We start from the raw sequence: 23,456 nt of genomic DNA, 5'->3' as shown, positions 1-23,456 counted from the left end.
GATGTATGTGTTTGCCTTAATTTGCAGGCTGTTGAGTATTCCTTTTTATAGTGAAGTAAAAAAATACAGTTACTGGCTAATAAATTTTGGCATTCTCATTTTATAAATGAGAAAAGCAGGCCATTCTTTTTACAAATATTCATTCTATTATAGTGAAACATCAGACTCATGCAGGGTTCTTTAGTGCATTTATAAACTCAATTACCTTAAATACAGTTAATTAAAATGAGAATTAAAGAAAAACAGATTCATATTGGAAATGCACTTGCATGACTTCACTGAAAATGCATTTTCACAATTGCACAGAGAAACAATTTAAAGAAGTAAAAATTGTCAGGATATAAATTCCTTATGATACCTACTGCAAGAATGCAACTGAAAAACTACATGTTAGTGTTTGGAAGAAATTCTATATTAGACTTAAAATGCTATATCTTAAAATGAGGCATCTATCGTTGCTTAATGTGTCATCACAATCACTTTTTTTTCTAGTCACTTTGCCATTTTGCACTCTTGCATTTTATACTTGACACTGACTGCACAGATTACACTGAACCTAGTTTTCTGTAAACTGTGATTTCAACAAAATTTATGTTAAGAGCTGTTGAGGTGACATAAAGTATATCTGTAAATTTCCCACTCTCTATTTTTTAGTGTTTTAGGTATGAGCTGCATTAAGCTGAAGTCTAATGTACACCTGAACTGAACCATGTTGCTACTTGACCCTTCTTTGTTTTCCTTTGAGCATTACAATTTGAGCTTCTTTTTCATTGCCTTAAATTGTAGTCATTGACAGCTAATTTGGAGCTTTTCTTTCTCTTTTTGCAAATCAGAAATCTGGAGCTTTGACAGGTGTACCAATTTCTGGGGTAAGTAAGTCATCTTCAACTCAAATTCTTGCATGAGAACCTGATGCTGCATGAACATGTCTTCACTGGAAAAAGCTTTAAGATGCATTAATCCTGCAGTTAATTAATTGACTGGATTCTTCATTATTAAGTTAAGGTCTGGCTGTGGAAATACAGCTGACAGCTTTAATGCATAGGTGTAGTGCTGTTGGAAATTTAAGCTCTCTAAGTAAACGAGTATCATTAGAAAATGGAAGAAAGCTCTGGTTTATGTATAAAAGGAGTTCAATATATACATAATCCAGAAATGTTGGGCAGATTCTCAGCTTTTTCCAATACAACATGCATAAAGATAGTAAATTTTAATTTTGATTTCTTGAAATTGTTCACTATAAGTAGCACGACACATTTCATTTGCAGTTCTTACAAAGGGAAGAGTAGTAAAAAGCACATATTGTCTTATAGAATTTTCCTCACTTTCAGTTACCTGCATGCTCCTAACAGATTAGAGTTATAGTTAAATATATCTGTTCATGTTCTTTTTTCATGCATGTGATTCTCTTTTCAGTGCTTGGGTGACCAGTCTGCTGCTCTCGTAGGGCAAATGTGTTTTCAAGATGGGCAGGCAAAAAATACGTAAGTATTATGAAATTTGTAAGATAAAATGTACGTCACTGTTCTGTTTTGAATTTAGTATTATGGTCTCTCTCAAGCTAACTGCCAAATACTTTTATAATTACTGCATAACTACAGTTCTAAATTTTGACAGTGTTGACCAAATAAACATTGTCCTGACTTTTATATAAAATAGTGGAGATATTAAAGTTAAATGGTTTGTGAGGTATATTTTGGAACAAAGTTACTGTGAGGAAATATCCCTGTGTAACTGGAGGTTTTTAATTTTAAAATTCTCAAAAACACAGATTAAAACAGTTACAGTATCATTTAAATTGTGACCTAAAGTTAAACAAATACAGGCCATGTAAGTTAGATTGCATAGACCTGAATGGCAAAAAAAACCGCAGCGTTGCTAGATGGCAAAAGTTTATTTCAGTTGCAGTGCTTAGTTTTGCTTCTGTGTCTAGCTTGGTGTGGAGTATTTTACATTTCTTTTTCTCTTGCTCAGCCTCTTAGTATCCCTTGTGTAAATAGCTGATCTGTTAATTCAGGCAACTGGTGTAATCAAACATTCATTTGAGGAAAAGTGCTCTGCTTAAATGACTTACTGTTCCATTTACAACCGTGTGCTTAACTGAGCATGTAGGTACATATGCAGTATTGGACTTTCACAGATTTAATTACACATTAATCTATGCTTGTTGCTAATTAACCTTCACTTTATCTTTTATATTTATACACAAATTTAATGGTTAATGGCCTTGTATTTTAGTAAAATAAACATGATTCTAAGTAATAATGTCACAAAATATTTTTGTAAGAAATACTTTATAACACAAGAGACTTTGAAAAAAATTCAGATAAACCAAAAGGTAAAAGTGAGATTATTTTTTTTAACCTGTTTGTGTTATTGGTTTACCCTTTTTCTCTCCAAATATAACTGAAGACTTTCTCAATACTATTTTAAGCTACTAATTTTTAGGGTATTAAAAAAGTAGAAACCTCATAATTTCTTAGAATGGTTTAGAGTGAATTATAAGTATTTCATAGTCCTTTTATTAAACTGTGTCCTTATGTGTGTGGGTATGCACACATACACATGGTTTTAAAATGAGAAACATGCCATTTAGAAATTTTTTAACTGAATATGTTTAAAGAAAACCCTCTTTATGACAGGAACAAAATTTCTTAAATTTTTCCCTTTAAAAGCTTGAGTTTAACATTGTGAAATATTTATTTTATAAAGGAGCTTTCATAATCAGCTTAAATTGAAGTAGGTAAACACTGCCACCAAAAGAGGAATTCACACTGAGTTTTCAGCCATATCTGCTCCTTGATCAAGTATTATACCAGAAATAGCCAGAGAGAGAGGTGTGGGACTAGGTTTTTCAGCTGCAAGCTGCATTTGATCAACTTTTTGAGGATGGTTTTATCATCAGTTAATGGTAACATAACCTCCAAGGGGCAAAATGTGGTGTCTTGACACCCTGTCCCCAGGGGAGTCATGGATTCATGAACTGCAGTAACAGGTTATCCTTTAAACATCCTGGTTTTCACTTTCCTTTACTTTCATGCTAGGTATGGAACAGGATGTTTCCTGCTGTGCAATACAGGTCAGAAGGTCAGTTGCGTTTTTTAGTTGTTTGCTTTTTTTTTTTTTTTTTTTTTACAATCTTTATTTAGGTTATTGAGTACAGCTATATGTTAGCCTTTCTTAAACTTATTAGCAGCAGTTATATTGTTAGTTATAAGGAAAAGTGCATAGTGGTATCTGAAAGAATAGAAGGTAATAATTTGTTCAAGGTGTCTCAGTAAGACTTAATTTCCTAGCTCCTTAAAATTCCAAAAACAACTTTTCATATAAACTTTCTTGCTCTTTCCTTTTATATGTTTCTTAACCTCACCCAGAAGTGCTGAGTGTTGTGTTACTTAACCATATGCTTTTCTCCTTGTCTTGGCTATTTTATTTCTTCCCTTCCTTTTCTCCCATTGTTTCTTTGTAGTGGTGGTTGAATAAATAATGCAAAGCTTTGGCTTCCTTCTCATTCACATCTCCTTATAAAAACCCCCAATTCTTTGCTGTAAGGAGGCTGGAAAGATCTGAGGCAGCTTGTGGAAACAAGAATTAACACCAGCAATCTGAGTGTTCTATCTTAGATGTTTATTTAAAGTGACTGATAATTTACTTTGTTTAAACTTTCCATAGTTCATTTTTTTCCAGTGATGGTTTTGCCTCTTGTTTAGTATCACTTGAATATTTTTATTTAAATATTTTCTGCCTCTATTCATGCTTTACCTTTTCTTTCCCTTTTCCGCATTTAGTCTGTGTTTTCTGAGCATGGCCTTCTAACCACAATAGCTTACAAACTGGGCAGAGACAAACCTGTTTGTTATGCACTAGAGGTAAGTCCAGTAATTTCTACCTTCTTGTAGTGATACATGTTCTTGTTTACTTCTGTTTTCTAGTATCCTTGTGTTATCTTCAGTTGCATGGAAATCAGAATAGCTTTGTGTTATAGCTTGTGTGCCTCGAGGCTTATATGTGGTTTTTGTTATCCCTATCTCCAATCTATATCATGTAATCTAATAAAAATATTTCTACACCGCATCATTTGTATTTTCAGGGCATGATGGCTAAAACATTTTTTCTGTTACACAGTGTTTCAAATCCTTAATAAATGTTATAAATAAAAAATAATTTTTTAATACTAAAATTGGGTTTAAAATAGGGGGGAAAATAGTGTTTCAGTTATAATAAAAGACATGACTAAATTTCTTTGTTTTTTAGTTCATTCTAATGGGTTTGACTTCTAACTTTTAAAAATCTGAATCAAATTTCTGGGACAAGAATTCTCTAACAATTGAACATTTTTTACCTGCTAAGACTTAGGTGCCTACTTCCAGAATTTAGTTCCTCAGATCTCCACACAACTCTGTCCAAATTCTGTAAAAAATTGTATTTTTACTGTAACTTCAGGGTTTATTTATTCTGAAGCACAGATCAACTGAGCAACTATTTGGCACCAAAGCTTCATCAGGATCAATAGAATGATTATTCTTCCATCTCTGTTGCTTAGTGGGCTTGATTTAATAGTTATTCTCAAAACACGCATACTGAATTCTCTGCTGCCATTGAGCTTTTGTAGAGAGACTGTGTTTTTCATGTGAAACAAAGACAACACACAGGATTTTCTTTGCTGGGATGATAGCTTGTGGCTTACAGTACTTTACTAGGATGTGGGAGGCTGTGTTCATTTCCTTTTCCTTCCCTAAGGAAAGTTGATTTTGCATTTGCCATGTTCTGGCAGACTTTGGGGTTTTCATTTGTGCAGTTGTGTGAGAGGTTTGTTTTATTTTTAACACGTGTTCTTAAAGCAAGAACTGGAACTGTCTTGAGAGTGATTTGTATTTCTGTATGCTGAAACACATGCATGTGTACTTTCTTCTTCCTCATCTCCAAGTCTTTAATGATATTCTCTGAAGAAACATCTTCAACAAAAGCTATTCAGTGTTCTTTCTCCTGTATCCATACTGGAATCCTCTACAATCTGCTGGTTGAGACACTTTCCTTTTCTTTTAATCTGACCCATATTTTGTAACTGTAATAGCTAGCTGGTTAGAAAACACCCCTGCTCCTTCTAGCAATGGCTTTGAATGAGAAGGTGATGCTGCTCCCATTTTACTTGAAGCTTAATCTGGTAGACTTGAGGCTGTCTTGTAGAGAAGTCCATTTGGACTTTGGAGTGAGATGGGAGCCATTCCATTCACCTATGATGTGATGGAGCCATTCAGGGCCATTTGCTGAGGCAACAGAGGAATTTTGCTGGCAAATGCAAGTGCCTAAATTTTCTGTCTGTCTGGGCATTTCTGTTTGGACTCTAGACATAATCAGTTTGGGGTTTTTTTAAATCAAAGTATAAAAATCTTAATTTGTCAGAAAAAGAAGGCCGAGGCTATTGGACCTCACGACTAAATTAGAGACACAAGAAGACTGCTTAAGAAATGTCATGGTAACTCCCCTCCATGGAAAAAGTCATGCAATACTCACTTTTTTCTACCTGGAGCCTGCGTAACAGGCTGCCATTTTTATGTGATAATCTCCGGATGCCAAGAAACTTGTGGTTTGGTTGTGAGCGTTCTTGGGAGTGCTTTAAACTGTGACTGTAAGCCTGCAATTGGAGGCCACAGCTACCCCTCCTCTCCAGTCTTGTAAAAAGGAACATGAAGCTGCCAGTTGTTGTCTCCTAATGTTGTAGTGATTTTCTTTCCTTCAGGGATCTGTTGCAATAGCTGGTGCTGTTGTTCGTTGGCTGAGGGACAATCTAGGTATCGTTAAGACTTCACAGGAAGTTGGTGAGTATTCACAATTTGCAGCTGTTCAGTTTTTTAAATTTTCTTTTCCAATGTCTTGATGTCTCTAATGTTCAATGAAAGCTCAAAATATTCAAGTAAAGAAAAGGTGGAAGATGCATGTGTTTTTCTGTGTTTGAACAATTTGTTTTTGCATCCATGAAATCACTGTTTATTGATATATGTATTTCATACAGCATATCAATACAGTCTTTGAAAGCCTTTGCCAGTTTTATTCTGTTGCAATTTGTACTTTTTAGTAGTTTCCCTAGCAAGCAGGTGTTCAGAAAGATACTATATTTTACAGTGTATTTCCTGGTTTCATACAATATTGAATTTTCCAGAGCCAAGAGTATTTAAGTCTCTATTACAGAAGCCAGAGCATATCTGAACCTAAACCTACATATATTCACTCCTGTTATAAATATGAGAACCTGAGGCCTTACATATGCAATGGTTTATGTACAAGGCTTCATATCCATCGAGTTAGGGACCTCAGTTTACAAAGCCTCCTCTTAAAGGAATTGTGGAGGATGGTAATCTGTTTTGGGTAAGAATACAGTAATCCTTTAGCGTTTGGGTAGCTGATGTCTTCTGCTTGAGCTGAACTGAAACAAGCTGCTGCGTGACATTATGGAAACTAGAAATATATCAAACTGAAAAAGGAGAAAATGTCGGAAGCATGCAAATATAACAGTTTGAAAGTGACTGATTTAATGAGACAGGATTAAAAAGCAATTCATTACATATTTTTAATAATTTGTTATCTTATTCAAAGGTGGAAACATTTAGAAATAAAATTTTATGTAAAACCTCAAAGGTTAGGCAAAAACTTAAAATGTCAGTCTGTTTATCTGAGAGAAAGCTTTGCAGATCATACAGAAGAATATAAGCTACTGTCACATGAATTAGCCAGCTGTTGAAACACTACAGTACCTCTTGGCTTCACAAGTTTGACTAGACCTTTGGAAGGTTTGAGTTCCAAGAACTTTATTCTTGTCAGTGTTGTTAATGTCATGTCAGACTTTGTCATCTCTTCCTGTTTCCCTGAACATGTTCCTTCTCCCTTCACTCCTTTTTAAAGTGGAGTCTGTATGAAAGTACTCTTTAAAAAAGACTTTTTGAATAAGTTTTCCTACTTATTTTCTCTATTGCTATGCTTCCCTGATCAATGCAAACAGAAGAAATGTACAAAAGCAGAAAAAAATACTTTCTTATTATAGGCAGAAGCTGCACATTAGCATTACTTCCTTTACAGTTCTAGATGTTTTAATATAATTTTAAAAGTTACAAATATTTTAATATTGGGAAGTACATATATCCAAAGTTATTATTTAGATATTAAGAAACTTCAGATTTCCTTGTAGCTGGCCTTGTGATTATATACGTAAGCTGAGAATTTAGACTTCTAAATCCATTTGAAATTAATGGGAATTTAGTTCTGAACTCCCTTTGGTCTTGATCCAGTTTCACTTGCTTGCCTTGACTTCAATGCAAGTAAATTGTGACCTTTTGGACTGCTTTGAAGATTGCATTCTTTACCCAGAGGATACCCTTTGAAAACCTCACAGAATCTAGGTCAGAATATTGAGTACACAATTTTGGTTTTCAGTTTTGATTTTTCATTTTACATTTCCCACAACTCCCTATGCCCAGTCTTCCATTCATATTGTTGCAAAGTGACAACTAGTTTATGAGGAGCAGAGTGCCAGTTAGTTGTATTTTCTAATTTTCTAATTACTTTTGTAGCTACCTAACATATTCTGAATATTTTCCCTATTTAAATGATAGCACCTTTGAATGTCATATTTAAGTGTCGGTACAGTTGTGGAAAGCTAAGTGAAGACTGTTTGTGTGTGTGCATTAGAAAAACTGGCCGCCGAAGCGGGGACATCTTATGGCTGCTACTTTGTGCCAGCGTTTTCAGGACTGTATGCACCATACTGGGAACCCAGTGCAAGGGGGTAAGGATATGACTAAGTACTGCATTTGCAGGGAGATTTAATGACTTTACAAATACTATCACTAGTCCTTCCAGGTATGTGAAATTGTTCTTTTTGTTCCTTTCATGTGTCTGGATACATCATTCTCTGTGTTTCTCTTTTGTATTTAATCTGTTCAAAGCAGATTAAGATCCCCAACTGCTACTGGGAAAAAAAGAAAGATTACCTAGCTTAGCTACTCACCCTCCTCTCCTCCCTGCTCCAAAAAAAAAGGGGGTGGGGGGAAGGGAAAACTTTTGGGCTGGGTTGTGTGTTTCAGATGACAAGTACAAGATAGTTCTACCATTCTTGCCACTAATCGGGCCAGCTTTTTTTCTTCATTCATTTCTGGTTCTGAAAGGATTTTCACTTCACTAGGGAGAAAGAGGAGGTCTGCATATCCCTGAGCTGTCGGGCAACAAAAGTAGAAAGTGAAGAATTTAGTGCTGATTAGTTTTCTTGAGCTCAGTTTCCCATGGCTGCTGCATTCACAGTCTCAAATGATACAGGCTACTTGATTCCTCCCTGGTTCTCGCTCTGCTTCCCCTTATGTCCAGGTTTTTTTCATTCTATTGAACACTCATTTCTCCTCTCCTTCCAGTCCCTTTCCTGATTGTTAAGACTTAACTAGCTGGTATTAGTTAGAGCTACTAGTTCAAACAGTAACCTTCTGTTTGTCTTCTTTGCTGTTGTAAGCTTGCCTACTGTTGCTGGAATCACAACATGCCATGGGAGTCACAGAACCATAAAAAATTTAAATATAAAGTAACTTCCCTAAAGTGAGAAAAGAAATCTTAAATAATATCTAGTTCCTAATGTTTCAAGTAGTTGCATCTTTAGAATTTAGATGCTTTTTGTAGGTAAGGAAGAAAAAAATCTTCGAGTTAGATGTTTTTACAGTTTTTCAGATCACAGAACTTTTTAACTGTTAAAAGCTGATCTTTGGAACAGTAACAACTAAAAATGTCCTTTATTATATCCAGCACCAAATATAGCAGCATTTCTTTGTAGTACACTACTATTCCTCAGATGTTAAAATAGAATAAAAGGATGAGTATTTGCTCTGCAGTTCAGAGTAGTTTGACAGAATTCAACTTACTGGTCATTAGATGTAGCATAAGTTCCATACCCAAAAATCTCTTTGAAGGTACAGAAGCAATTAATGAACAGAATACATCTGAAAACAATTTAGAGCACAAAACTGACTCAGCTGGGTTTTCCCTTAACAACTGAAAACACTAGAGAATTTATTAAGTTTCTAGTGGTAGGTGATATTATTTTTAAAGAAAAATGAGTGTCGAACATACATTTCCTTTTCTTAAAGGAAGACTAGAATTTGCATGTGTGTTTGCATGTGTATGGGTGAATATGCATCCGTTTGCATGCAGATTTGCAATAAAATTTTAATTTATGGCAATTATTGATTGGACACTGAAAGTATGTTTGTCGGGAAAACAGGGATGAGAAAATTAAGAATAAAGAGAAACACGCTTTTTGATATTAAAAAGCAGTTCTCATACAATGGAACTGAATGAGCTTTGAATTAGAAGGCCTAGGTCTGAAGTAATGGTGTATGTCTGGTAAAGAAGCATGTCCGGTAAAGACGTATGTCCTAACTGTTTGGGTTTTCTCTCTTCAACAGTATTATCTGTGGCCTTACTCAGTTTACAAATAAAAACCACATCGCCTTTGCTGCATTAGAAGCGGTCTGCTTTCAAACACGAGAGGTAAAGACAAATTGGCTCCTAAATTCATTGTAAATTAGTATGATAACAGGGACTGTAGCTCTTCAGGAAGAAAGAGGGTTGAAAAGATTTAATGAAGGTTAAGCATATGCTTGATATTGTACTTGGATGCTATTCTTCTCTTTATGTGGTGCTAATGTTGAAAATTTTTTCCTGTGTGCTTAGCTACAATGATGTGGTTGGATGGTACATATTTTGGGGTGGCAATGCTGCTTTCTATCAGCAGGCAAAATAAGGTGAATGTATTTTGTGAATATTTTTAAGAGGCAAACACAGAAACATGAAAATTACAAGGCCAGTGCCATAACTAAAAAGTTGCATTGGTGTAGGAGACTACATTTTATATTGTCTGTTGTGCTGGAGGTGGCCTATGTTGCTTCCAGTACACAAGAACAAAAATGACTTAAAGCAAGACAACTGCAAACATACCAAGTGAAATCTGGATTCACTTCCTGCCCGTTACATCTTGTATTGCCTTAACTGGAATTCTGCCACAGCAAACCTAAATTCTCACAGAAGAAATGAATCCGCCAACCAAATCAAAGGGGTTGATAGCAGTATGTTCTGAGCATTAGAATCCTTATATCACCATCTACACTCTTTGTGTTCAATACAAATACAGGAGAAAATGAAATCCCTAGACCCCAAAGGGTAACAGTCAAACTGAGTTTTAAAATAACACCCAGCTAAAACTGTGTGAGAGGAGGAAAGCAGCTTGCTGTTTCTGTGGTGATGTAGAATAGAGTACGAAGTACTCGTGGAAAAAGACAACTAGAAATTTCATCCGGGCTTCTGCTTTTGAAACTGTGCTAATAGCCTCCGAGTCCTCAGAAAGTCGTGAAGGAGCTTGGAAGTAGCATATATCTCTAATTCTAGTACTAGAAGTCAGGGTAAAGTTACAGGGAACTGAAATGATAGTCTAGTTCATTGTCTACTCCTCTCTTTCCTTGTCCCTCCTCCCCTCCATCCCCTCTCATGTGACACCCCAATGAACTTTCCAGCAGAAAATTATCCCTCTTTTTGCTGGGCTATTTTTCTGCTGGATTAATGACCTCAGCTGCCTCACAGAGGAGTGTAGCAAATGTCAGAACAAGAGACAGGGCATGTGGCTGGGAATAGGAGGGAAAGGAATAAAGCTCTCAGACTGTGTGAGGGTGAAGTTAACTGTTTGAACAGATCTAATACTTCCTCATACTTTAGTCAATGTGCTTTTATCACAATGTCAGGAGTCCCTGATTATGTCTCTGGACACGCTTAAATTAACAGATTAAGTCCTAGTGACACACATAAAATATATGTACATTTTTCAAAGATACATTATTAGTTCTGTCTTGTCAGAAACAAAATTCTTTTGTTTTCATTCTGGCTAAAGTGGAAGTCTTTTGTATCCTTCAGGAAAACCCTCAAATTTTATGTTCATTGGAGTTTTTGTTGTGCCATTCAATCCTTCTAAGTCTCTTTCTGGTTATCCAAAAAGCTCCTTCCTTGTCCAGACAGATGACACTTGTTATGTTTTTTCTTCCAGAAGGCATTATGGAAAAAATAAGTATTTTTTTCAGTTCTAACAGCTGTATGATACTGTCATTAGACAAAACTTACATACTTGAATACCTTGCTCTTCATCCAACCTCAGTACAATAGAGATAGCAGCAGCATGATCATAATTTGGTTTGTTCCTTCATCCCTTCCTGATCTCTAGCATTCTTTTCATTTTTTTGGTCTCTACTGAGTGCATAGTATGATCCGACATGCTCTTGCACAGTAGTAAACGAAGCCAGAGCCCCCAACAGTATGTGTATGTAAAGTTGAGATTATAAGGCACTGCTGAAGTTCTGGAAGGTAAAAAAGGCAGGTGAAATCAGCATAGACAAATGTAAAATGATACATGTGAAGGAAATACATGGTGGGGAGCAGTACTAGCTTAGTGCTGCCAGCAAACTGCTGCTGCGCTATGGATCCTCTTTTCCAAGTTATTTCTAATGTATTGAACAGTCCAGGCCCATGGACAGATGCTGCCATCGTGAAAACTGGCTTTTTACTCTTACCTTCTAGTTTTTAACCACTATTTATCCTGTGGCAGTTCTTTTAGTTCCTTTAAAGATTTTCTAGTAAGGGACCTTGCTGACTTACTTTCTAGGAACGTGTAGAATCTACTGGACAACTCATCTCTATGTAGTTTTTTACTACCTTACAAACCTTCTTTTTTTTGTTATTTTTTAAAAAAACATGTTGATTTTCCCAGTAACGATTGTATAACTGGGTACTTAGTGAACTACAGAACAGCACAGAATGCGTTGTACTTTTTTGTGGTCTGTGTTGCTTTGTCATTTAAAGCTGAGAAAAAGTACACCTCTTTTTTATTCAAATAAATTGAAAAATTAGAAAGAAAAAGTCATTAAGCGCTAGTTAATTCCTAACTTTGTCAACAAAAATTATGCACTAACCTTAAAAAATGTAAATGAGACATTTAATTGACTGGTTTTACAAAACTCTAGAAAACCCACTATTTCGCATTTAATAGGTGCTTGTAGGATAATGCCGTGGTGTTACCAGTAGATAAGGTTTGAAGCAAATCTTACATTTTTAGGAAACCCTTTAAGAAGCATATTGATTGATATCAGTGAATTAAATGCACCACTCTTAGTTAATTATCCCTTGCAAATACTTTAACACTTTTTATTTGTTTTCAGCTATCCATTGTGCCCAAAAGAAGGAAACATAAGCTGTTAGTGTAATTTTTTGTAAAATTATTTTTGCAATCTGTCTCATGTGATGTAAAAATCTCCATTTTCAACAACTAAGTGAAAATATTTCAAGAGGCTGCTTTTTCAAAGCAGTTCAACGTTCAGCAGTTCCTATTGAAGTGTTGTCCTGGTTTGAGGATTGCTTTCCAGATTGCCAGTTAAAACGTTTTAGTTTTTCAGTTCTTTAATGCATCAGATTAGAGAAGGTATCTAGGTAAACTGTAATCAGCTAAAGGACTCTATTTAGTATTACTTCTTCCTTTGTTAGCTTTGATAAATGTTGTATTGTTGTCAGCTTTTCTTCAAAATTCTTCTTCTCAGACCACATAAGCAATGCGTAGGCTAGATATAGAGCATCAGAGGAGCAACATTTCTTACACTAGTATTTCTGTAATAAATAGAATGCATTTGCTGTGTATTAAACAAAACTTTACTGTCACTACATCTGTGTTGCCCTCTTTATATATGGGGTGGGGTCCGGAATTTTCTACGTAACGGTCTTCAACAAATGCTGAATTATCAGTATTTTACACTTAGATGGTATCATGGATTTCTCTGCAGTTAAATCATAACATATATTACTCTTACTTAAGATTTTAGATGCCATAAACAAGGACTGTGGGATACCACTAAATCAGTTACAAGTAGACGGAGGAATGACCAATAACAAAGTCCTCATGCAACTCCAATCAGACATTCTTTGTATACCAGTAGGTAAGATGAAATTACAACTCCTATTTTCTTTTTAAAGCTGAAAACAACATTGGTTTGTAATGGCTAATGAGGATAAATTGGATTGCTTGCTTTGTTGTTTTTGCTGGTCTTTTGCTACTACTTGAGAACATTGGGGTTTTGTTCAGAAAAAGCTTTTCAATCTTGCATCCAATTTTGAGATTCACTTTCAAAGAGAATCACTGACTTATTGCTTGTTTTGAAATATTACAGCACTATGATGGATTGAACTTTAAAGTTGTCCTGTCAATTTCTAAACATCTAACAATTTTAAAATCAGTGAAGTTAATTCTCTCCTGGGACATGTTGGCCCTGAGAATCTTGCTGAGAGAAAAATCAGAACTTTGCACCTCCATTGCTCATGTTTTGCTCTTGCATTTCAGCAAATAGCAAATTCCCTTTTATTCTGTTCCATTTGTCTGCACAAACCTTTGACTTCATTTACAATGTAAAAGAAGAACCACAAAACAAATTGTCCGTTCTGTTTCCTCCCACAGCAGCAATGAAGAAGGGAATAGAAGTTACAACAAAAGTGGGAATCTTGCAACCAGTTTTCTTGGCATGCATAATATGAAATACAAACCCAAATGTGGTTGTTTCTCTCTGAGGCAAATGAAAGTTTACAATACCATTATTCTGATCCAACAGCAATGCAGCGATTTTTTAAATGATCATGTGACACATCTTTACAGAAGCCCTCTAGAATAATAAAAAGGGGTTTTAGCTTTTGAAGGATGTGTTTCAATACACTAAAGCTCTTTAAAGACCTCACTTGAAAACTGAAGCATTTCAGTGTCAGTGAAAAGGGTGCATCCTTCTGAAGACATGTTTTAACACCTGTAGCAGATCCAAGTTGCTGAGTATTGTAAGCTATACATTAGCATTCCTAAGGATGCAATATGTCACTGAGTAACAAATAATCTTGCCTAATATGCAGCTTCTAGATAATCATTTAGAAAAACATCATATTGTCTCTTAGGCATAAACGAGAGATGCTTCAGTGGGAAGTTTTTAACTCTAGAGATATTATGGCTTGCCTTTAATAATACATAATACACGAGGTTCATACTATCAGTGCAGATGCATAATTAGCCAATGAAAGGATATGATAAATAAAATAAAATTTTAAAGGATCCCCTGACTGAAGCAGAGAAGGAGGCAGTTCTAGAATTAATGGAACAGATTTATCATTGACATCTTGGGGGTGGGATGGTCTTCTATAGGGTCTGTGGAAGGCAAACAAGCTAATAAGTACACATGTGTAGCCTCTTTTAAGATGTCATTTCTCAATATAAATGCTTTTAATAACACAATATCTAGAGCTTGGGAACAAGACCGATAACTTAGCCAGTGATCACTGCTTTGATGAGGGAAAGAGAAGACAGAAAAAAATAGTCAAAATTAAAAAAAAGGGACTACTCTAAGGAAACTGATGGTTGAGGTCAGCAGCCCTGCACATGGTATGAAAATGGGCAATTGCATGATTCCTTCTTGAAGGTAGTAGTGATCTGAGATATTTCAAAGGCTTGGACGACTCATAGGTGAAGTTAGCCTCATAACCATGTGAATGGCAATAAAATGAGGTTTGCAATTGGTAAACTTAAAGGAAGCAGATAGCAGTTGTAGAAAATATATATCACTCTATATATATATATGTAAATCTTTAGTTCAGATGTCATCAAGGTGACTTTTATTAAAAATCATCATGGCCTTCTCTGTGATTTACTTCAGTAAAGCCATCAATGCCTGAAACAACAGCTCTAGGAGCTGCTATGGCAGCAGGAGCTGCAGAAGGGGTTGGAATTTGGAGTCTGAATCCTGGAGACTTGACAGCAGTGACATGTGAACGATTTGAACCACAGATCAACCCAGAGGGTAAAACCCTTTCATATTATCTAAGAAGTTGCAAACTTAATATTTTATGTCCAACAGATCATGTTTTTTTCTTTCTTGCAGTCTTAACATACTGATATAAAACCAGCTATATATAAATATCCTCACAGATGTTGAAGATCAGTTTTGTAGTGTTTGGTTTAGAGAAAAGTGCATTTCACTTGCTGTTTTGTCCATTTATTGACTAGTAAGATTGGAAAATGGTTAAAACAACATAACTCCACAGGTGAACAGGTTGGGGTTTTTTTCTTTCTTCTTTTTGAAAGAAACTTGGCACTGGGCATTGCAGTTAGTAGCTTTTGATTTATAGCAAGTAAAATCAAAGAAATCTTGAAAGTTTTTTACTGAGAAAGATGTCTCCTAAAGCTCCTGTGCATTTGTGAGTTTTCACAAATGTAGAAAGGGCAGAGTGACTGGTTTGGGGAGACTTCTTTTGGCTTTAAAAAGCCTACATTAATAATTGTCTTCTAGCTAACTATCTTTTCATCAGTTCTTAAGTGCTTCTAGAAATGGAAAGCATGTACTTGACATAATTAATCCATGTGCAAGACAAATGCATTTTTGTATTTTCAATTATTTCTTAATTTTTGGTACAAAATTTTGTCTTCCCATTTTGATTAAAATTACTGCTATAATCCCTACTTCAAGACAATATTTTCAACACTGAAGGGCTTCTACATGAATAACAATTGCTTCATTTTGTCCTATTTGTAATTGTTTCTAAGGTTTATTTCTCCTTAGTGATTAGCTTTTCTGTTTGCCGATTTCTCTATTTCAGAAAGTGAATTTCGCTATGCTAGATGGAAGAAAGCTGTGATGAAATCTATGGGCTGGGAGACATCTGAAACTCCTTCAAATGGTAAACCAGAAATTAATGCAGATCAAGTATTATTAATTAGCCAGTTGGCCTAGGTAGTTAGCTAATCTTGTGTTTGGTGACCTTTTCTGTTCATACCAACTCTGGACTATTCCAATGATTTAAAAATTACTACTTAAACCACTGTGGAAACAAAGCAGGAAAACAGATAGATAGGTCTTCCCTTGAATAGAGGGCACCAGCAATATCTTGTAGGGCTCTAAAACCAGAGGACATGAAATCAAAACTAACTGCAGGTTTTGCAGAATAGCATTGGTTTACAAAAGAAAAAAGTATTACCTTGAAGAAGAGATAGAGCAAAATTCCAAGGCAGTGCAGGGATTTTGTAAACTTTCTTGTACTACAACCTCATATTGCAAAGGAGAAAAGTTTCATCCTGTGATTTTTCTTGCCATGTCTTGCCTTGATTATTTGCTGTATAGGAAGGAAGGATTGATAGCCACATCAAAATCTGTTTGACCCACAAGGGCTAAGAGCAAGAAGTTATATCATAGAGTGAAGAATTGCATGGACCTATTGTTCACACACAGAGAATATACAAACACTTTTGAGGGACTGAACAAGATCTTTCTTTTAAAGTAGAGGGCTTTTTCATCTGTCAGGTTTGAGTTAAATAAAACCTGCAGTCTTCTATGATCTATAATTTGAATTTATATTTCAGCACTATTTCAGGATAAGTTTTTAGTCCTGAATCATCCTACAATACATCATTTATGGGCTTTATCTTCATTTCATTTCTTGTTTGTTGGAAAAACTATTAGAATGAAAAGTATTAAGTAAAGAATCCTCAAAATGTAAACTCCCCCCACAATCCACATTTGCAGCCCTCAAGCTCCATGAAGGCTCTTTATTCTTGAAAGCTAAAGCTCAGATTTTCCTTTTACCATACTATATGATGGTTTACATAATTTATTTAACACCATGGTTATACAAACAATTCTGTCAAGGCTGTTTGGAAGGGAAGTAGGTAACTTAGCATGAGTAACAAGATTCATATCAGTATTGCCCATTATGACTTAGTAGCCTTACATCTAAACTCTGTTATGTTTCCTAAAATCCAAAGTGCTTGATGCATATCTTACTTATATATCTTTATTTCCTTTTGAAGGATAGAAAATTCTGCCTTGCAGAAAATAAAACTAGATCCTGTTCTTCAGCTCATGTGAAAAGGAATATGTTTATCAAAACTTAACCTCAGGGATTATCTGGTTTAACACTACGGGGGAAATGTTATTTTCCTTAGTTCTTACTTTGAAACTTTGTCTTCTGCCTGCTAGAAGTATTTAAGATTGAAGAATACTAGAAATGGGCTCAACCTAGATAGTGCTAACAGTGGAATTTGGATTTGAACTCTTATATTCAGAGCCTGTTTTGAATTATTGTGGGGGTTATGCATAATCTTTTTTAGTTTTTCTGCAAATGTCACTACATTTGTTACTTTTTGCTGTTCATATGATTTTTAACACATATATTGCAATTTATATATATATTTCTCTTTTGATTTGCTTGACTGGAAACACCCTCCCCTGGATGACATCAGGTGACACTAGTATCTTCTCTAGTCTGCCTTTGGGTTTTTTTATTATGAGTAGCATGATAATGTTAATCGGAGCAAAATACGTCTCAGGTTAGTTTTTATTTGAACTAGATCACTTTAAAAGCTATCTACACTAGTTTGTGTTGGTTTTTTTTTTGTATTCCATCTGTTTATTTTAGCAAAAATGCCTGATGCTTTTTGTTGTTAATGCACACGAGTGTTTGAGGGTGTGAATTAGACATATGGTACCTAAGGGAACCAGGTGAATGCCATCTTGAATTCATCCTCATGTGCCTGAAATTCATAATTGTTAGATGCACATGAAACCTTGGAAGTCTCCCCTCTCTTTGTCTAGCCATGCAGACTGTACACAGTTTATAAGAGGGGTCTGGGTTGGAGCAGCCTAGCAGAGTTTTGCATTGCCTGCATTACAGTGTATATTGCAGTTAGAATAAGGTTCCATCCTTTATCCTCTATTTCTTCTCATAATGTTTAAAATTATTTTGAGGAGCTTGTTTAAATAAAGTGAAGACTTTTCTTCTGTCCCTGAAAGGCTTCATGCACCCTTTTCATTTTTCTGGTCCCCTTTGAACTATTATATAGTTAGAAATCTTCATCTACTAAATCAATAGAATATTCTATTGCTCTTGATGGATAAGTGAATTATTTTTTGCATAAAGAGAGGAGACCCTAAAAGGCCTGTCTGCAAAACTGGGGGAAAGGGACTGTGTGCATATGCAATGAAGACGCATCTTCAACCTATTAATATATGTTTTATTTTAAAAGAAAGTTCTTAATATGGATGATGGTGTTAGTTACTTCTGTGAGAAGTAAAACATTTCAATGAGATATCCTTATGGCAAGAAAAAGTTTATATGGTGGTGTCATTTGTTCTTTGTAGTTGTGTTTCATAATTTCATTCCAAAGAAAATATTTTACAGTATAGCCTTTGTTGCTGCTTAGTAAGCTTTTTGGGGGTGGCTGTTCAGTTTTCTTTCTTTGTTTTGGTTTTGGTAGGATGGGCGGGGGGTATTAATTAAACAGACAATTGAGGACTCTAGCATGCTCCTGTCATGATGTGTTTGTATTTTGTTTCTACTCATTCAGCCTGAATTAACTATTCAATTGTAATTTTCCTTGCATGGAAGAGACTGACTGAGCTTGTAGGAGAACTAAAATCAAACTAAACAAATGTAGGCAAAAATCAAACTGAACAAATGGATTGACATTGATTTACTAACTCTGGGATGTATCTGTGAATGAGAACAATCTTGATTATGAAGAATAAAATAAAACCAGCTGTGAATAAGTGGGTAAATTTTTAACAAGCTGAACTATGCAACTAGAATATTAATTCCAGGTCACATTCTTCACCACATGGATGATACCTGAAATAATATAAAGATCAATGTTAAGTGGGTAGATAAGCAACTTACTTAAATTCTGGGTTTATTGCTTTTTAAAAACAACTAATCAGTAACCTGCATATAAATATCTAAACTTGCACTGCTGGAACTCATTTTTAAAAAAAATGTTTTTCTCCCTTCCCTAAGCTTGTCAATGCCTTTCTGACCCGCAAGTGGAAAACGTCAACTCACTTTGGCCTTCAGAACCCATTTTTGCCCTTGTTTTCAGATTACAATAACTATTGATATAGTTACTGTTACTATATATATATATGTTTACTATATATACCAATATAGTTACTTCATATACTAATATGTTGGTATATTATTTACATGGTACGCTTGGGGACAGGAGAAGTTGCAAGAAATTTCCAGCTCTTATTTGTTTTAAAAATCATAATATCTAAAAAGGAATAGCATCAGTGATGATATGTACAGGTTGTAGTTTTGCTCAGCTGTGTGTTAGGGTAGAACATGATATACAGAATTTGTGTTGCTGATTGGAGCAGAGCTGCTTCCCCCTTACATATTTACTCCGGTAAATATCCTTTTGCCTTTAAAAGCCAGAACCAGCTGACCAGACTTTCCTTCTAATTCAGTACAGGAACTCCATTAATTAATTTGTTACATTTTATCTTTTAATGAAACACTGGAACTCCAACGCAGTCATCAGTGTGGTAGGTTTGAGGAATGAATCTACTGAGGATTGAATTCATCCTTCATGTGCTGAAACAGCAGTAAGTCTTGCATGGCAACAGTGCTGTTGTTGAACGTGTCTCTTTAGGGCAGGGCCCTGATTTTTCAGCTTCTGAAATGCGAAGGAAAAATTGCTGTGGCAGAACAGAGAACACTAACGTAGCAAAAAAAAACATTTACAGAACTGCTAAACTAGCTGCCTTTTCATGAAGCACCTGATGACTGAATATGAAGAACAATACTGTATTTCATGATATAATTTAATTATTTCATCAAAATCAGGTCAATTACTTGTACCTTATTTTATGATCATCATTCTTCTTCTCTCCCAGGGGAGAAAGGGACAATATTTTGGTTTATTTCATTATTAATGCAAGTTTTGTGTAGCTACTAGAGTCCTTATGCTTAAATTCTATAAAGTTTTTCACACTAGTTTTGGAAGTGGACATATGAGAGATTTCAATGTATTCTGTAGCTGTACTTTTCTGAGAGGTGAAAGTTAACTGAAAATGATACTATATTTTATTAGACTCAAATTTAGGGAAATGCTTTTACATGCTTAAATTGGAACCTCTCAAGTGAGGTACAAGTGGGGATTGGCTATACGTGGGATCTTACATGACATCTGGGGTCCTTTTACTTTATTGTCACAGAGTAAAGTGTCAGTGTTGATAGTAATACTATATTCTTCCTGCTTAAATATGCTTTGGGTTTTTTTTAAGAGTCTATTTTTCCATTTTAGTTTCTTGTGTTGTAGTAGTTACTGCCAAATTGCATACTAATTTACATTTATAGGGATCACTATGCAGTTCTGCAAGTTGGTTGAAATAATATTTCTGAAATTTCTGAAAGCTGAGCTCATATTCAGAAAAAGATAAGCTTAGAGTACCTTCCTTCAATTCTTCTACTTGTTAAAAATTTACCCATCTTAATAGCGTGGTCTCTTGTCTCCTACTGTATGCACATCCCGCACACTTAAGTGCTGGCTTATCTGGTGTCACAAGATACAAATAATGTATAACTGCATTAATTAAAACCAAAAGATGGTTTTGCTGAATTCCTTTTATAGCTCAGCAGTGTAATAGAGTGTTGTTAATGTCTTAGAGTAAATTCTATGTTACTAATGCACGTTTTTTCTTATTTAAGGTGCTGGTAAATGATACTACTTAGTGGACTCTCTGGATGCAGCTGATTTTTTTGTTTCGTTTTGTTTTGTTGTCTGAAGAGATTCCACCACCAATGTGATTATACTCCCCATGTGACTAAATTCATTCTTGAACCCATCTGTTGCTGGTCCCTGAGTCTTCAGCCCTTCATTACTCTGCTCCCTCCCCCATCACTCCAACTGCACCGGAGGCCTTTGCGTGGACCATTTCACATCATCCTCTTAAATTTCACAAGCCCTAGCTTTGTTTTACAAAGTTGGTGTAATAAAACTCTGCAACTTCCGAGGCAACGTCAGATGTTTAGCTACCCTTTTCAGGGTTTTGGTACTTTATACAACACACTGCAGAAACTTAATGATGCACTATAGAACTTTGTAAACATCTTACAATTCTTCCAGCTGCTGTGAATGACCTTTCATATGTCTATGGTTGCCAAAGATGTTTTACTGTAGTGGCCACTGGTCTGAAACACCTTCAATGGTACAAACCTTTTAAACACTAGTTCAGAATTTATTATCAGTAACACACATCGCCACTGGTTTGGCAATGAAAAGGTTGCTGATGTGCACTCTTGCAATGATCAATTGCAAAGTTGAAAAGTTTGGTTTGGCTTCTAGCCTATGTAGTCAGTTTGCCCGTTTTAAGTATTTAAGACACTAAGTCCTGTAGCTGTACCTTTAAAGAGATAGGAGTAGATAGATGTTTTGGCTAAGGCCATGTTTGTGTTCTTGTGCTTTTGTGTTTGTTTGGAAAGACAAACTTGATACAGCATGCTATTGACAGGAGAGCTTCTTGGTCCTCAGCTACTGAGACCCCTTAAAACTACTCTGTACGGTGCACTTTTCTTGACCAATACTGCATATATTTTGTCATCCTGCTTAAGGATATTTTAGTGACTCTTTGTTAAACTTTTGAAAGTTGAAGCTAACTTAATTTTCCTTAAAGAGGGTCCACTCCAAATTAAATATCAGTGCTTTAGTTCTTGATCTCATTTAGTATATCTCCGGGACCAAAATCTCCCTTTCAGTTTCCATGTCCATAGTTTTAACAGCAAGTTGTCGGAAAATATGCTGAGACAACCCAAACCCCTGGCTTGGAAGAGCAAGCACTTGGCACCTGAAACGGGCCACTGGAATCCACAAGCAACATTGTGTGACAACTAAGTTGTGTCCACTTTGAAGCTTTTTGTTCTCCACAGTGCAAGGAGTGAGGCAATATTCTCATCTTCAGCTTTCCTGTTTGTACCAACAGCATGACAAATGCCAGCCTTGTTGGTGGGGTCAGAGAAAATGTGTGCTTGTATAGTGTCACTAGATCAGTATAGAATGATAGCAAAGTTAAATGTGGGAACAACATGGAGAATTTTGAAGATGTGTTTAAATGCACTAGGAGTTAAAGGGAGCGGGTTTTTTTGTGTGCGTTTGTTCTTAAAGATTTTTGTCTTTAAAGATAGTCTTTAACAAAGTTTGGTTTTCTTCGTTAAACTATGATTAGAGGCTTGGTTTTTAAAAATATGTTAAATACGTGTGTGAAGCAATGGGTTGCACAGAAGTTCAGGTCTGTACAATATATTTAATGCCTTTTTATTGTCAAGTGCAATGACCTTTGAAAATGTGACTTTTAATTACGAAGTTAGAGAAGGAACATTTTTCGTCCCATGGTTGCACGTATGAATTCAGCAGAGGGGATTTTTGTGCACAGGTGAAAATACAGCAACATCATTTGAATCCCATATCTCCTATAAATACTTACATGTGAGGTGGGACAACTAAAATTTTTGAGTTTTCCAGTTTGTATTGGAGAGGTGAAGAAAGAGTGAAAAATGAACCTGAACCCGTAGAAAAATCTTTGTACTCCTTACCTTTAATCGGAGCAGTACTGATCTCACCTTACCCCAAGGAACAGGAGTAACAGCGGCCTTTGGAGCACGCAGGGCAAGGGCAGCATGCACCTCAAACACTGGACTTGTGAGTACCACTTCTTGCCAAAAACACTGAAGCACTGAACCTGGGAACGATTAACATTGAAGTGTTGCCTTTGCCAGTGATGTATGCGGCGGGGGGGAAAGGTGGTACATAGTAAGTAGGAGGAGGATTTTTTGCTGCTTTTCTGACTAACCTTTTACTGGGAAACACAGTTCCTATTACTTTTTCACTAAGTAAAAATCATTATTTTATTTTCAATTGCTGTTGCAAATATTTTTTTAAGAATTTCACACCACTGTTAACTTTCTACCAACATAGTTGAAATATATTGTAAACTGCGTGTTGGGGGGGAGGGGACAAACTGTTGAAAGTTAGCTTTTTGTGAAGCTGTGATTTATTTTTTCTATAAATTACCAGATTTATAAATTCTTACTTGAGAAATGCATTAACTTGGTATTAAAATACCATAAATTGATGTAAGCTGTTGGTTTATTCTTGCACATTATCTTTCAGACACATTTTCATTGATGTTTTTTACATGAGACATTAGCATGCACTGATGCATATTAAACAACAGAGCGCCGTCTTTAAGTATCACAGACACATGCTTTAACTTGCTCAGATACATGCAGGACAGCATTCTGCTTTTCAGTGATATATTCCATTTCAAGGAGTGGATTAGAAATTACATTTCCTAAAGTTTCTCCACATTCAGGAGAAAGTAGGAAAACACAAGTAAAACGACGAAGAGGAACACAGTCGTAGCACAGGCTTGATCTGAAGGTCTTGAACAGCATTGCTTGGTGGGGCCAACAGTGGGGCTGAACAGTTTTTGCTCTTATAACGTGGTCTGGTAATTGCTAGAGATTAAAAAGTCATTATGAGTTGGGGGAAGAAATGTTCATGGAATAGACAACATTGCTGGGGGCACTAGCCA

The 23,456-nt window shown here is 35.6% G+C and overlaps 1 protein-coding gene across 3 annotated transcripts in view; it reads left to right on the top strand.

Annotated features, from left to right (window-relative positions):
- Positions 1 to 22,994, top strand: part of GK (glycerol kinase) — a 37,150-nt gene extending 14,156 nt beyond the window's left edge. Inside the window, exons 9-20 of one of the 3 annotated variants that reach the window (XM_082481360.1) lie at positions 834 to 869; positions 1,417 to 1,484; positions 3,045 to 3,087; positions 3,789 to 3,869; positions 5,741 to 5,819; positions 7,684 to 7,780; positions 9,441 to 9,525; positions 12,881 to 13,001; positions 14,751 to 14,894; positions 15,691 to 15,771; positions 19,399 to 19,469; positions 20,575 to 22,994. In XM_082481360.1, coding sequence (XP_082337486.1) covers positions 834 to 869; positions 1,417 to 1,484; positions 3,045 to 3,087; positions 3,789 to 3,869; positions 5,741 to 5,819; positions 7,684 to 7,780; positions 9,441 to 9,525; positions 12,881 to 13,001; positions 14,751 to 14,894; positions 15,691 to 15,771; positions 19,399 to 19,442 — 879 coding nt within the window. In that variant the 3' untranslated portion in view covers positions 19,443 to 19,469; positions 20,575 to 22,994. Of the gene's footprint in view, positions 1 to 833; positions 870 to 1,416; positions 1,485 to 3,044; positions 3,088 to 3,788; positions 3,870 to 5,740; positions 5,820 to 7,683; positions 7,781 to 9,440; positions 9,526 to 12,880; positions 13,002 to 14,750; positions 14,895 to 15,690; positions 15,772 to 17,329; positions 17,417 to 19,398; positions 19,470 to 20,574 lie in introns of all 3 variants that reach the window. The other 2 variants (XM_082481359.1, XM_082481361.1) reach the window with 2 other exon arrangements.
- Positions 22,995 to 23,456: the final 462 nt, after the last annotated feature.

This window comes from Vanellus vanellus (genome assembly GCF_965231255.1).
Source record: "Vanellus vanellus genome assembly, chromosome: 1".
Classification (NCBI taxonomy): domain Eukaryota; kingdom Metazoa; phylum Chordata; class Aves; order Charadriiformes; family Charadriidae; genus Vanellus; species Vanellus vanellus.
The sequence above is the reverse complement of the archived record's forward strand: the minus strand, read 5'-3'. Positions and strand labels throughout refer to the sequence as shown.